Genomic DNA, 14,876 nt, shown 5'->3' with positions numbered 1-14,876 from the left:
ATGTACAAGGCCTTTTGCCTTGTTTTATTGTATCTTGTTTTAGTTTGTTTGCTTTTGTTTCTTTTACCTTCTTTTCTGAATGTTAACAGAGGGGGAGTGGATCTGGGAGAGAGGAGAGGTGAATATGAGCTCAGAGTAATGGTAGAAAGGGGAGCTGAAGTTAAGACATGACAGAAAAAATTATTTTAAATACAAATAAGTATTCATCATAATTATCACTCAACTTATTTCATTTTTTACAAGGGAAAATTCATCCACTATTTATATCTTGTTTAGTTCATGCACTCATATACACCCATGCACCCATATTCATGCAAAACTGTTATTAATTGAACTTATTTTATTTGCTTAAAGTAATACAATATGAAATATAAAAATGACTTAATCTGGTACAAAGTATATGAAAGAAAGGCCTTTGTAAAATGTCCTCAGAAGACAGGCCACGCTACATAAAATTCTAATGGTAAAATATTGAGTATATATTTCAATTATGAAAATGTTCAAGGGAGACCAAAGTCTGTGCTTCTACACAAAATAATATGCTTGAGAAAATGGATATTTATGTTATTCATATTAATCAATGAAAATATGTCCGACAGTCTTTTACAGACTGGACATGCAAAATTATGTGTTGTGAGTTGATTTCATCTGAGTATTTTCGCCATGGTTTTCAATGCCAAATTAGTCTCATTGTCTCCATATATTCTCATTTCATTTCATTGATTCTATGAGTCAAATGATTCAGAATCCACTTACATTCTTAGGAACTCCAGTGATTATATAAATATGAATGTATGTGTATAATTTGTACACACAAGTGCACATTGAAATCAACACATTTAGTGTAACTTTAGAGATCTATAACCCTGTATACCCATAAAATTCAAAGTGTGTAAAACACATAGTTATAATATATGCTACATTATCATATTTTATCCTACTAATAAAATATCAATCTATAATAAAATATATAAAAACCTAATCTTAGTGCATTTTTTGTTAATCAATATTGTTCAAATTCACTTGAAAGCCATTGCCTACTTCATTCTCTCTATGAATTTGAAGCAGGCTATGATTCTGATACCTCAGATTAGGTGCTCAAATCCCTGGGTTTTATCATCACTGTGCTAATTTTGGAACATGTATATCTTCATGGTTTACTACATCATCCGTTGCATTGAAATGAGTAACATTGCTGAGCTAGACTGTGGCACAGGTGTCTATTATCATCACCTAGAGGATGTATCAAGAGAATGGAATAGTCTGAGGCCAATCTGGCCTACATGTAAAGACATGTTTTATTTTTTTTCCATTTTTTATTAGGTATTTAACTCATTTACATTTCCAATGCTATACAAAAAGTCCCCCATATCCACCCACTCCCACTCCCCTGCCCACCCACTCCCCCTTTTTGGCCCTGGTGTTCCCCTGTACTGGGGCATATAAAGTTTGCAAGTCCAATGGGCCTCTCTTTCCAGTGATGGCCGACCAGGCCATCTTCTGATATATATGCAGCTAGAGTCAAGAGCTCCGGGGTACTGGTTAGTTCATAATGCTGTTCCACCTATAGGGTTGCAGATCCCTTTAGCTCCTTGGCTACTTTCTCTAGCTCCTCCATTGGGAGCCCCATGATCCATCCATTAGCTGACTGTGAGCATCCACTTCTGTGTTTGCTAGGCCCCGGCATAGTCTCACAAGAGACAGCTACATCTGGGTCCTTTAAATAAAATCTTGCTAGTGTATGCAATGGTGTCAGCGTTTGGATGCTGATTATAGGGTGGGTCCCTGGATATGGCAGTCTCTACATGGTCCATCCTTTCATCTCAGCTCCAAACTTTGTCTCTGTAACTCCTTCCATGGGTGTTTTGTTCCCAAATCTAAGGAGGGGCATAGTGTCCACACTTCAGTCTTCATTCTTCTTGAGTTTCATGTGTTTAGCAAATTATATCTTATATCTTGGGTATCCTAGGTTTAGAGCTAATATCCACTTATCAGTGAGTACATATTGTGTGAGTTTCTTTGTGAATGTGTTACTTCACTCAGGATGATGCCCTCCAGGTCCAACCATTTGCCTAGGAATTTCATAAATTCATTCTTTTTAATAGCTGAGTAGTACTCCATTGTGTAGATGTACCACATTTTCTGTATCCATTCCTCTGTTGAGGGGCATCTAGGTTCTTTCCAGCTTCTGGCTATTATAAATAAGGCTGCTATGAACATAGTGGAGCATGTGTCCTTCTTACCAGTTGGGGCATCTTCTGGATATATGCCCAGGAGAGGTATTGCTGGATCCTCCGGTAGTACTATGTCCAGTTTTCTGAGGAACCGCCAGACTGATTTCCAGAGTGGTTGTACAAGCCTGCACTCCCACCAACAATGGAGGAGTGTTCCTCTTTCTCCACATCCACGCCAGCATCTGCTGTCACCTGAATTTTTGATCTTAGCCATTCTGACTGGTGTGAGGTGGAATCTCAGGGTTGTTTTGATTTGCATTTCCCTGATGATTAAGGATGTTGAACATTTTTTCAGGTGCTTCTCTGCCATTCAGTATTCCTCAGGTGAGAATTCTTTGTTCAGTTCTGAGCCCCATTTTTTAATGGGGTTATTTGATTTTCTGAAGTCCACCTTCTTGAGTTCTTTATATATGTTGGATATTAGTCCCCTATCTGATTTAGGATAGGTAAAGGTCCTTTCCCAATCTGTTGGTGGTCTTTTTTTCTTATTGACGGTGTCTTTTGCCTTGCAGAAACTTTGGAGTTTCATTAGGTCCCATTTGTCGATTCTCGATCTTACAGCACAAGCCATTGCTGTTCTGTTCAGGAATTTTTCCCCTGTGCCCATATCTTCAAGGCTTTTCCCCACTTTCTCCTCTATAAGTTTCAGTGTCTCTGGTTTTATGTGAAGTTCCTTGATCCACTTAGATTTGACCTTAGTACAAGGAGATAAGTATGGATCGATTCGCATTCTTCTACATGATAACAACCAGTTGTGCCAGCACCAATTGTTGAAAATGCTGTCTTTCTTCCACTGGATGGTTTTAGCTCCCTTGTCGAAGATCAAGTGACCATAGGTGTGTGGGTTCATTTCTGGGTCTTCAATTCTATTCCATTGGTCTACTTGTCTGTCTCTATACCAGTACCATGCAGTTTTTATCACAATTGCTCTGTAGTAAAGCTTTAGGTCTGGCATGGTGATTCCGCCAGAAGTTCTTTTATCCTTGAGAAGACTTTTTGCTATCCTAGGTTTTTTGTTATTCCAGACAAATTTGCAAATTGCTCCTTCCAATTCGTTGAAGAATTGAGTTGGAATTTTGATGGGGATTGCATTGAATCTGTAGATTGCTTTTGGCAAGATAGCCATTTTTACAATATTGATCCTGCCAATCCATGAGCATGGGAGATCTTTCCATCTTCTGAGATCTTCCTTAATTTCTTTCTTCAGAGATTTGAAGTTTTTATCATACAGATCTTTCACTTCCTTAGTTAGAGTCACGCCAAGATATTTTATATTATTTGTGACTATTGAGAAGGGTGTTGTTTCCCTAATTTCTTTCTCAGCCTGTTTATTCTTTGTATAGAGAAAGGCCATTGACTTGTTTGAGTTTATTTTATATCCAGCTACTTCACCGAAGCTGTTTATCAGGTTTAGGAGTTCTCTGGTAGAATTTTTAGAGTCACTTATATATACTATCATATCATCTGCAAAAAGTGATATTTTGACTTCCTCGTTTCCAATTTGTATCCCCTTGATCTCCTTTTGTTGTCGAATTGCTCTGGCTAATACTTCAAGTACTATGTTGAAAAGGTAGGGAGAAAGTGGGCAGCCTTGTCTAGTCCCTGATTTTAGTGGGATTGCTTCCAGCTTCTCTCCATTTACTTTGATGTTGGCTACTGGTTTGCTGTAGATTGCTTTTATCATGTTTAGGTATGGGCCTTGAATTCCTGATCTTTCCAAAACTTTTATCATGAATGGTTGTTGGATCTTGTCAAATGCTTTTTCTGCATCTAACGAGATGCAGAAAAAGCAGGGATGGTTTAATATAAGACATGTTTTATGAAAGTAAATAAAATAAAAGTCTTCAATTATGCATAGAAAGTAGTGATTTTTACAAATGTTTGTATGTAAATCATAGAAGGAGAGAGAGAGAGAGATCTAGTTATCAGAAGCTGTTCTCTTGAAGTTACAGTTCCTTCTTAGGTGAGGCTCCTTTAATCTTTAGGAGATTCTACAAAGAGTTCGGATCATATTCATTACACAGCCTTAGGTTCTACTTTTTTTTCTTTTCTTTTTTTATTAGATATTTTCTTTATTTACATTTCAAATGTTATCCCCTTTCCTAGTTTCCCCTCTGAAAATCTCTTATCCCCTCCCCACTTCCCCTGTTCCCCGAACCACTCACTCCCATTCCAGGTCCTGGCATTCCCCTATAATGGGCCATAGAGCCTTCACAGGACCAAGGGCCTCTCCTGCCATTGATGACCAGCTAGGCCATCCTCTGTTACAAATATAGCTAGAGCCACAAGTTCCACCATGTGTTTTCTTTGATTGGTGGTATAGTTCCAAGGAGCTCTGGGGGTACTTGTTAGTTCATATTGATGTTTCTTCTATGGGGCTTCAGTCTGCTTCAGTTTATTTCTCTGGCTCCTTCATTGGGGACCTTGTGCTCCATCCAATGGATGCCTGTGAGCATCCACTTCTGTATTTGCCAGGCACTGGGAGAGCCTTGCAGAAGACAGCTATATCAGGATCCTGTCAGCAGGCTCTTGTCGGCATCTTCTTAGTGTCTGGTTTTGGTGGTTTTTTATGGGATGGATCTCCAAGTGGGGCAGTCTCTGGTTGGTCATTCCTTCAGGCTCTGCTCTGAACTTTGTCTCTGTAACTCCTTCCATGGGTATTTTATTCCCCATTTTAAGAAGGAACAAAGTATCCACACTTTGGTCTTCCTTCTTGAGTTTCATGTGTTTTGCAAATTGTATCTTGGGTATTCTAAGTTTCTGGGCTAATATCCCCTCATCAGTGAGTGTATATCATGTGTGTTCTTTTTTGATTGGGTTACCTCACTCAGAATGATATCCTCCAGATCCATTCATTTCCCTAAGAATTTTATAAATTCATTGTTTTTAATAGCTGAGTAGTACTCCGTTGTGTAAATGCACCACATTTTCTGTATCCATTCTTTTTTTTTATTAGATATTTTCTTTATTTACATTTCAAATGTTATTCCCTTTCCTGGTTTCCGCTCAGAAAACCCCCTATCTCCTCCCTGCTTTCCCTGCTCACCAACCCACCCATTCTTGCTTCCTGGCCCTGGCATTCCTCCGCACTGGGGCATAGAGCCCTCACAGGACCAAGGGCTTCTCCTCCCATTGATGTCTGACAAGGCCATCCTTTGCTACATATGCAGCTGGAGCCCTGAGTCCCCCCATGTGTACTCTTTGGTTGGTGGTTTAGTCCCTGTGAGCTCTGGAGGTTGGTTAGTTCATATTGTTGTTTCTCTTTTTTTTTTCAGTTTTTTTATTAGATATTTTCTTCATTTACAATTCAAATGCTATCTCAAAAGTCCCTTATACCCTCCCCCCACCCTGCTCTCCAACCTACCCATTCCTGCTTCCTGGCCCTGGTCATTCCCCTGTATTTGGGCATATATCCATTCTTCTGTTGAGGGACATCTGGGTTCTTTCCAGCTTCTGGCTATTTTAAATAAGGCTGCTATGAACATAGTGGAGCATGTGTCCTTATTACAAGTTGGAACATCTTCTGGGTATATGCCCAGGAGAGGTATTGCTGGATCTTCTGGTAGTACTATGTCCAATTTTATACCAACCTGTGTTGTCCATCCACCATCCCTTGAGGTATAAACCAAAGAAGGAGTCATTTCTACCTGTTTATTGATATTAATTTCATTATAAATCAAGAATAAAATCTCACAAGAATCTCACTTTGACCATACCTGTAACAATTTATTTCCCAGCAAAATAAACATTTAGCTATTTTAAAATTATATTCCCATGTTTTCATTCTTTTTTTTTTATTATTATGTGACAGTACTTTGCATTGCCAGCTGTAAAATACTTGAAAAGAAATTTTATTTTATTGTTTGGCACTTATTCAAGTATAATTGCAAACTTCTTTGCTGCAGTTGCTGGTCTGGGCGTTGGAATGGGATGTTTTCATTCTTACTTAAGAGCACATTTGACTCTACTATGATTATATAAAATTAACATTATTTCACCTAGTTTTAGGATTATTATTATATTCAAAGCATATTCCATCTTTATATTCTCATAGTATGTTTTAAATATAAATAAAGTTAATATTCACAGAAAAATGATGCAAATTGTTCAGGTGTCATATTTTGCTAATAACAATGAAATCTCACAGGAAAACAGAGCCTCAGCCATCCCTGTGATGCTACTTGATTCTCAGGTTAAGAACGTCCAGTGCACTTAGTGAAGACTGATGCACACCCAATACATAATACACTAAACTAAGTTCTTTGTCAAGTGTCCCACAAGTTAGGTCATTGTACATAAAATTCTAATGGTAAAATATTGTGTGAACAATTAAATAATTTTGAAAATATTCAACTGATACCAAAATCTGCTCTTGTATAAAAATAATATAATTGAGAAAAATGATATTTATATTTTGAAAAACCTGTTAAGTGGATATTGCCTCTACTGACTAGTGCCAAGTTCATTAGCATCTACTGCTTTTATTGCATACATTTGACTCAGAAAAGACTCACCTTTTTAAATTTAAAATATCTCTCATAAAAAATTTTGCCACTTCATCCTTGATAAAGGTATAAAATATATTTACGTATATTTGAATAATTTTTCCAGAGCTCTAAGAAATTATCTAGTATGGACATTGTAATTCTTACAACTATAGTCCATAAATACATACTATATTGCAGCTTTTAACTGTTTACTTAAAATACATTTTAAGTGTAGTCATAAAAAAATAGTGAGTTCCAGGACAGCCAGGGTTACACAGGGTTACACAGCCAGGGTTTTTGTCTCGAAAAAACAAAAACAAAAACAAACAAACAAACAAAAACAAAAAAGAAATACATTGAACATACTCATTGTTTCATCAGGCTTCTTGGGAAAACCCAGAAGCTTTACTGAATTAGGCCTTGAACTTTGGTTTATGAAAGCATGCCAAATAATCTTTTTGGAAAATTGGTCCCTGAAGAAGTCCACATATTGGTGACACCTGTTTTCCTTAGACAGTGGCAGAGATAAAAGTTCTGTAACTCCTCAGCTCAAGTCCATCATAAGCTTTAGCATGCTTCTGAATTATATCTGCGTAAGAAATTTTCCATTCTGGCGATACTCAAGAATAATTTCCAGGGTGACATAACTCTGAATTAAAAAAAAAAATGAATGGACAAGTATACAAAGGTATTGATCACATACAATGTATATGCTGCAGTACATAAATGTTTGTGTCTTTAATCATAGTTTACATATTATTCTTAAGAAAAATTAGGAATTAGCATAATTGTGGATATGTGACATTGAAAGATTCATTCATTTACTTTTATTGATTCATTATTTACTTTTGTGTATGTTTTCCATTCACAAGCCCTGACTCACAATAAGTATTGTTAAAATTGGCAAGGTTTGGATCTGTTTGGTTGATATAAGGGCTTTACTTTAGAAACAAGTAAGCACTTAGCATTTGTGCTTTAACTAAGTAAATATCAATATCAATATGCAATATTGATTAAGAGTCTATGAGTGGTGGTGTAATCTTCAAATATATTTGAGGTTTCATTTACAGGAAGAGAATGCATACATCTCTGTTAATATTTATATGTCATCGACTACTCTATTAAACTATTAAAACTAAAATCTATTTGTTGTTAATGTTTACTGATATCAAAAATTAATGAAAAATTATCTGTAAGGAAGCTTTCTCTTCTCATTATATATATAGGTAAGAAATTAGGATTAGAAAACTAGTCATATACAGGACACAAACTCATATTCATGTTCCTTTGAGCAAAACTGCACAGAAAACTACAGAGGCAGCATTCATTTGAACTCAGTTCTGACAAGTTATTTGACCTTTCTAGCTTCTTCATTTACTGGCATGTGTGTCAGTAGTACCTATAGACAAATATCCAATACTAATTAAGGTGCTATTAAAGGAAATAGTTTATATTAATACTATGGTAAATAAAAACATAAATTATACCACCTCTATTGTATCCTGGTCAAATATGAATTTTTTACCTCTATCTACCTTCAATATTTGTTCATCCTCATAGTATAAAAAGAATATCAATATTGAGTGAACAAAAATAAAAACATACCAGAATATACATTTAAAGAAAACTTCTTTTTAAGTTTAATTAATCAGAGTATCACCTTTGATTTCTTTTCAGTTTTAAGTTCGTTCACAATGAACACCTGGAATTACACAAAAGAGTCAGACTTCATCCTCATGGGACTGACTGATTCCAAAGAGATACAACTAGTCCTTACTGTGCTGTTTGTCCTGATATACCTGGTCACTGTGCTGGGGAACGCAGGCATGATGCTGATCATTCGTCTAGATGCTCAGCTTCACACTCCAATGTACTTCTTCCTAAGTCATTTGTCATTCCTCGATCTCAGTTACTCAACTGTCATCACACCTAAAACTTTACAGAATCTGCTGACTTCCACAAAAGTCATTTCCTTTATTGGTTGTTTCACTCAGATGTATGCTTTTGTCCTCTTGGCTGCTGCTGAATGTTTTCTTCTTGCTTCAATGGCCTATGATAGATATGTGGCTATTTGCAACCCCTTACAATACCCAGTTATCATGTCCACAAGATTCTGTAGTACCCTTCTCACTGGTTCCTATATGATTGGAACTATGGATTCCACTGTTAATATATTTTGTATGAACACCTTATATTTCTGCAGAACCAAGGTAATTCATCACTTTTTTTGTGACACATCCCCAATTTTAGCACTGTCTTGCAGTGATACACGTAACATTCAAATCATTATATTCATCTTTGCTGGTTCCACTCTAGTGGTGTCTCTTATCACAATATCTGCATCCTATGTGTCTATTCTCTCTACTATTTTGAAAATCAATTCCACTTCAGGAAAGCACAAAGCCTTCTCCACTTGTGCTTCTCATCTCCTAGGAGTCACTGTCTTTTATGGTACTTTGATTTTTACTTACTTGAAACCAAGTAATTCCTACTACTCAGGAAAGGAACAAGTGGCTTCTGTTTTCTATACTATAGTGATCCCCATGCTGAACCCACTCATTTATAGTCTCAGAAACAAAGAAGTGAAAAGTGCTATCCATAGAGTTATCAAAAAGCAGAAAGGCTCAAGACTTAAATTCAGAGTGGCACTAAGTGATTAAGCTATTGTTTTCTTTCATATATATATATATGTGTGTGTGTGTGTGTGTGTGTATGAATATATATTGAAATATATATGAATATATATTGAAAATATATGAATATATGTACACATATATACACATATATATGTATGAGTGGTGGTGTAATCTTCAAATATATTTGAGTTTCATTGCATATGTGTATATACATATATATATATGTATATATACATACATATATATACATATACACACACACACATATATGTATAAAAGTATACATATATATACTATGTATACTTTTATACATACTTTTTTGTCACTCTAAATGTACCAGGCAACATGATTTCTATCTCTGAAGAGCTTCTTTTACTCAAATGCTACCTTGGCCATTTATAGGAATGATTTCTAAAATTTCTCATTTTTGGAAATCAGGAAACACATTCGTGATGGTTTAAATAAGTATATGTTACTTAAAACATGAAGAGATAACTTTGACACAATACCAATATCCTCAGAATCATTATTTTACAGTGTATGAATTAATGAGATAGCTGTGAAATGATTAATGATTCTCTGACTGTTTAAGCCTCATTTTCCTAGATTCATAATATAAATAGTAACAATAGGAGCATGTGAAGCAACAATAAATTAAATATATTCCAACATAATAACAGTAAACACATTGCTATTAATTGTAACTAAGATTTAATTTTAATAATTAATATTCATTATGTCTTTTCTTTAAGGATACCTACTGTGATTTGCAAATACATTTAGTTAGCTCAGGAAAATACTAGAAAAGCTATAAGCTGTAATTCTCAAATATGACTTGTAATATACGTTTTATTAGTAAATTGGCATGTGTTGTTTGTGATCACTGAAGTTGACTTTGTAAGAGGTATTGCCCTATTTCATTTCAGAGTCATGGATGTTTGTTTCAAAGTATCTGCCAAAGCCTCTAAAGACAGTCTTGTTCTCATAACACTGTAATAGGGATATGAGAGATAGAAAATAGTCAAAATGTGCCTTTGGGAACGAATAGAACTTTAACCATTTCCAAAAGACATTACTGCAGTTTATACTATGAAATAAAAGTGTTCGCCACTGGAAAAATGAAACTGAAAGCTGCTCCATGGAAAGAGAGCTCAACTGGGAACATAGGATGACCGGCTTAGTATATTACTAAATAAAGACACTCACTTCAAACAAAAACTAATGTCTATCATAGAATATTCTCCGGAATGTACAGCAAAATTTGGAATAAGCTATTAAAGTGACTTATGTTAACAAAAGTATTATCTGCTAGTTTTTGTGACAGTTTGGAAACAAAGATTTTTAAAGGAATAGAAACATTGTAACAATTATAGTTAACCTTGTGCAAGCTGTACTGAATCAATAATGGTGGAAACATGTCTGTGTTACACATGTAAAAACAAAATTCTGTCATTCCCTTTATACTTCCTTTGATGCATTTTTCATTCATGAAAAGCCCTCAAATTGCCATTGCATTCTGTAAGATGAAAGTTTTCTAAGTGTATGAGAAAAACAAAATTAGGTTTCTATTCTTACACTGTTATTACATTAATACATTGAAAATGTACCATTTACACAATAATACACTGTACATTTGAAAAATATTTAATTCTGAGACATATACAGTACCTTAGGGTATTTTGATGGTTTAAAATTAAATTATCATTTAAAAAGTTGACATGCTTTTTACTTTCACATTTTACAAAAGAAACACATGAAAATCAAATAGTTGACAAATAGATACTTTGTTGTGCATCTCAATTTTTTGTTATAATAAAATTGATTTTATTTTTAAAATTTTACATATCTGTTCTGTACCTACAGTTTGAATTGGCTCCCTTCTTCTTTTGTGTTTGTAGAATATGATTTTAATATTTTCAACTAATAATACTCAACAAACAATAATTATTTTAAGATATATTTTGTTCTTATGTCTCCCTTTTCATTTAGTTTTTTTCACGTTCTTCCTCTTTTATTAAATTAATTCATTTTTTACACTCTATATTCCATTCCCTGCCTTTGATCCACCCTCCCAATGCTCCACATCCCATACCTACTCCCCGCATCCCATGCCACCTGGATGCCCCGACTCACCACCCCAGCTGACCTCTAAATTCCCTGGGGCCTCCAGTCTCTTGAGGTTTAGGTGCATCATTTCTGAATGAACACAGACCTGGAAGTCTTCTACTGTATGTGTGTTGGGGGCCTCATATTAGCTGGTATAAGGTACCTGGTTGGTGGTCCAGTGTTTGAGAGATCTCGGGGCCAGATTAATTGAGACTGCTGGTCCTCCTACTGTATAACCCTTCTACTCAGCTTCTTCCATGCTTCTCTAACTCAACAACAGGACACAGCTGCTTCTGTCCATTGATTGGGTGCAAATATATGCATCTGATACTTTCAGCTGCTTGTTGGTTCTTTCAGAGTGCAGAAATACTAGGTCCCTTTTTGTGAGTGCTCCATAGCCTCAGTAATAGTGTCAGACCTTGGGACCTCCCCTTGAGTTGGATCCTACTTTGGGCCTGTCACTTGACTATCTTTTCCTCAGGCTCCTCTCCATTTCCATCCCTGTAATTCTTTCAGTCAGAAATAATTATGGGTCAGAGATGTGACTGTGGGATGGCAACCCCACCCCACACTTGATGCCCTGTCTTCTTGCTGGAGGTCAGCTCTCTCTCCCTACCATCAGGCATTGCAACTAAGGTCCGTCCCTTTGATTCCTGAGAGTCTCTTACCATACAGGTCTCTCTTGTATTCTGAAGGGGCCCCCAACCTCCTCTTTACTGAGGTTGCCTATTTCCATTCTTTCTGCTGGCCCTCAGTGCCCTCCTTTTCCTTCATCCAATACCAGATCAGGTTCCTCTTTCTCTCACACTCACCCACCCTGCTGTCCATTCCCCCGGCCCTCATTCCTCCCTTGCTATTTGTGGTTGCTTTCTTCTCTCGCCCAAGTGGGACTACTGATGTGTCCTCACTTGGGCACTTCAGCTCTTGACCTTTTTGATTTCTGTGGACTGTATTTTAGGTATTCTGTAATCTGTACTTTTTTGTTTTAATTTTTGTTTTTGTTAATACCCACTTATTAGTGAGTACATACCATGCACGTCATTTCGGGTCCCTCACTCAGGATGATATTTTCTAGTTCCATTCATTTGCCTGCAACAGTCAAGATGTCCTCGTTCTTAATAGCTGAGTAGCATTTCATTGTGTAAATAAACCACATTTTCTGTATTCATTCATCTGTTGTGGGACATCTGGTTTGATTCCAGCTTCTGGCTATCACAATCAAAGCTGCAATGAACATAGTGGAACACGTGCCCCTGTGGCATGATGGGGCACCTTTTGTCTATATTCCCAAGAGTTGGATATAGTTGGATGTTCAGGTTGATCTATTTCTAATTTTCTGAGGAATCTCCAGAGTGATGTCCAGAGTCGTTGTCCCAGTTTCCAGTCCCAACAGCAATGGTGAACTGTTCCTCTTTCTCCACATCCTCTCCAACATGTGTTGTCATCTGAGGTTTTGATCTTTGCCATTCTGATTGGTAGGAGGTGGAATCTCAGGGTCGTTTTGATTTGCATTTCTCTGATCACTAAGGACTTCGTACATTTCTTTAGGTGCTTCTCAGCCATTCTCAATTCCTCAGTTGTGAATTCTCTGTTGGCTAAGTTCAAAAATTCAGTTGACAGCAGATGCTGGTGAGGATGTGGAGAAAGAGGAACACTCCTCCATTGTTGGTGGGATTGCAAGCTTGTACAACCTCTCTGGAAATCAGTCTGGCAGTTCCTCAGAAAATTGGACATAGTACTACTGGAAGATCCAGCAATACTTCTCCTGGACATATATCCAGAAGATGTTCCAACCGGTAAGAAGGACACATGCTCCACTACGCTCATAGCAGCCTTATTTATAATAGCCAGAAGCTGGAAAGAACCCAGATGCCCCTCAACAGAGGAATGGATACAAAAAATGTGGTACATTTACACAATGGAGTACTACTCAGCTATTAAAAAGAATGAATTTATGAAATTCCTAGGCAAATGGTTGGACCTGGAGGGCATCATCCTGAGTGAGGTAACACAATCACAAAAGAACTCAAATGATATGTACTCACTGATAAGTGGATATTATCCCAGAAACTTAGTATACCCGAGATATAAGAGACAATTTGTAAAACACATGAAACTGAAGAAGAACGAAGACCAAAGTGTGGACACTTTGCCCCTTCTTAGAATTGGAAACAATCAACCATGGAAGGAGTTACAGAGACAAAGTTTGGAGCTGAGACAAAATGATGGACCATCTAGAGACTGCCATATCCAGGAATCCATCCCATAATTAGCCTCCAAACGATGACACCATTGCATACACTAGCAAGCGTTTGCTGAAAGGACCCTGATATAGCTGTCTCTTGTGAGACTAGGCCGGGGCCTAGCAAACACATAAGTGGATGCTCACAGTCAGCTATTGGATGGAGCACAGGGCCCCCAATGGAGGAGCTAGAGAAATTATCCAAGGAGCTAAAGAGATCTGCAACCCTGTAGGTGTAACAACATTATGAACTAACCAGTACCCCGGAGCTCTTGACTCTAGCTGCATATGTATCAAAAGATGGCCTAGTCGACCATCACTGGAAAGAGAGGCCCATTGAACACGCAAACTTTATATGCCCCAGTACAGGGGAATGCCAGGGCCAAAAAAATGGGAATGGGTGGGTAGGGAAGTGGGGGGGAGGGTATGGGGGACTTTTGGGATAGCATTCTAAATGTAATTGAGGAAAATACGTAATAATGAAAAATATTAAAAAAAAGAAGCTCTATACCTCATTTTTTGATTGGGTTGTTTGGATTTTTTGGTGATTAATTTCTTGAGTGCTTTATATATTTTGAGTATTAGCCCTCTATTGGATGTGGGGTTAGTGAAGATATTTTCCAAATCTGGATGTTGCTGGTTTGTCTTATTGACTATGTCCTTTCCCTTACAAAAGCTTTCCAGTTTCATGACGTCCCATTTATCAATTCTTGATCTTAGAGCATGAGTCATTGGAATTCTACTAAGGAAATTTCTCCCTGCGCCAATGAGTTCAAAGCCTCCCCCCTTTTTTCTGGCTCTTTTTTTTTATTAGATATTTTCTTCATTTACATTTTAAATATTTCAAATGCTATTCCCAAGGTCCCCTATAACTTCCCCCTGTACTGCTCCCCAACCTACGCACTTCTGCTTCCTGGCCCTGGCATTCCCCGGTACTGGGGCATATAATCTTCACAAGACCAAGGGCCTCTCTTCCCATTGATGGCCTGCTAGGCCATCCTTTGCTTCATATGCAACTAGAGACACAAGCTCTGGGATGTACTGGTTAGTTCATATTGTTGTTCTTCCTATAGGGTTGCAGACCCCTTTAGCTCCTTGGGTACTTTCTCTAGCTTCTTCATTGAGGGCCCTGTGTTCCTTCCAATAGATGACTGTGCGTGTCCACTTCTGT

General features: G+C 37.1%; 1 protein-coding gene across 1 annotated transcript; it reads left to right on the top strand.

Moving 5' to 3' along the window:
* Nucleotides 1-8,415: 8,415 nt before the first annotated feature.
* On the top strand, nt 8,416-9,381 carry Olfr1100 (olfactory receptor 1100). Its single transcript, NM_146594.1, has one exon. It carries the CDS (start codon nt 8,416-8,418, stop codon nt 9,379-9,381), a length of 966 nt encoding a protein of 321 aa, NP_666805.1.
* The last annotated feature ends 5,495 nt before the right edge of the window (nt 9,382-14,876 follow it).

This window comes from Mus musculus, chromosome 2 (assembly GCF_000001635.26).
Source record: "Mus musculus strain C57BL/6J chromosome 2, GRCm38.p6 C57BL/6J".
NCBI lineage: Eukaryota > Metazoa > Chordata > Mammalia > Rodentia > Muridae > Mus > Mus musculus.
Note: the sequence above shows the minus strand (reverse complement) of the source record. Positions and strands in the feature narration are given on the sequence as shown.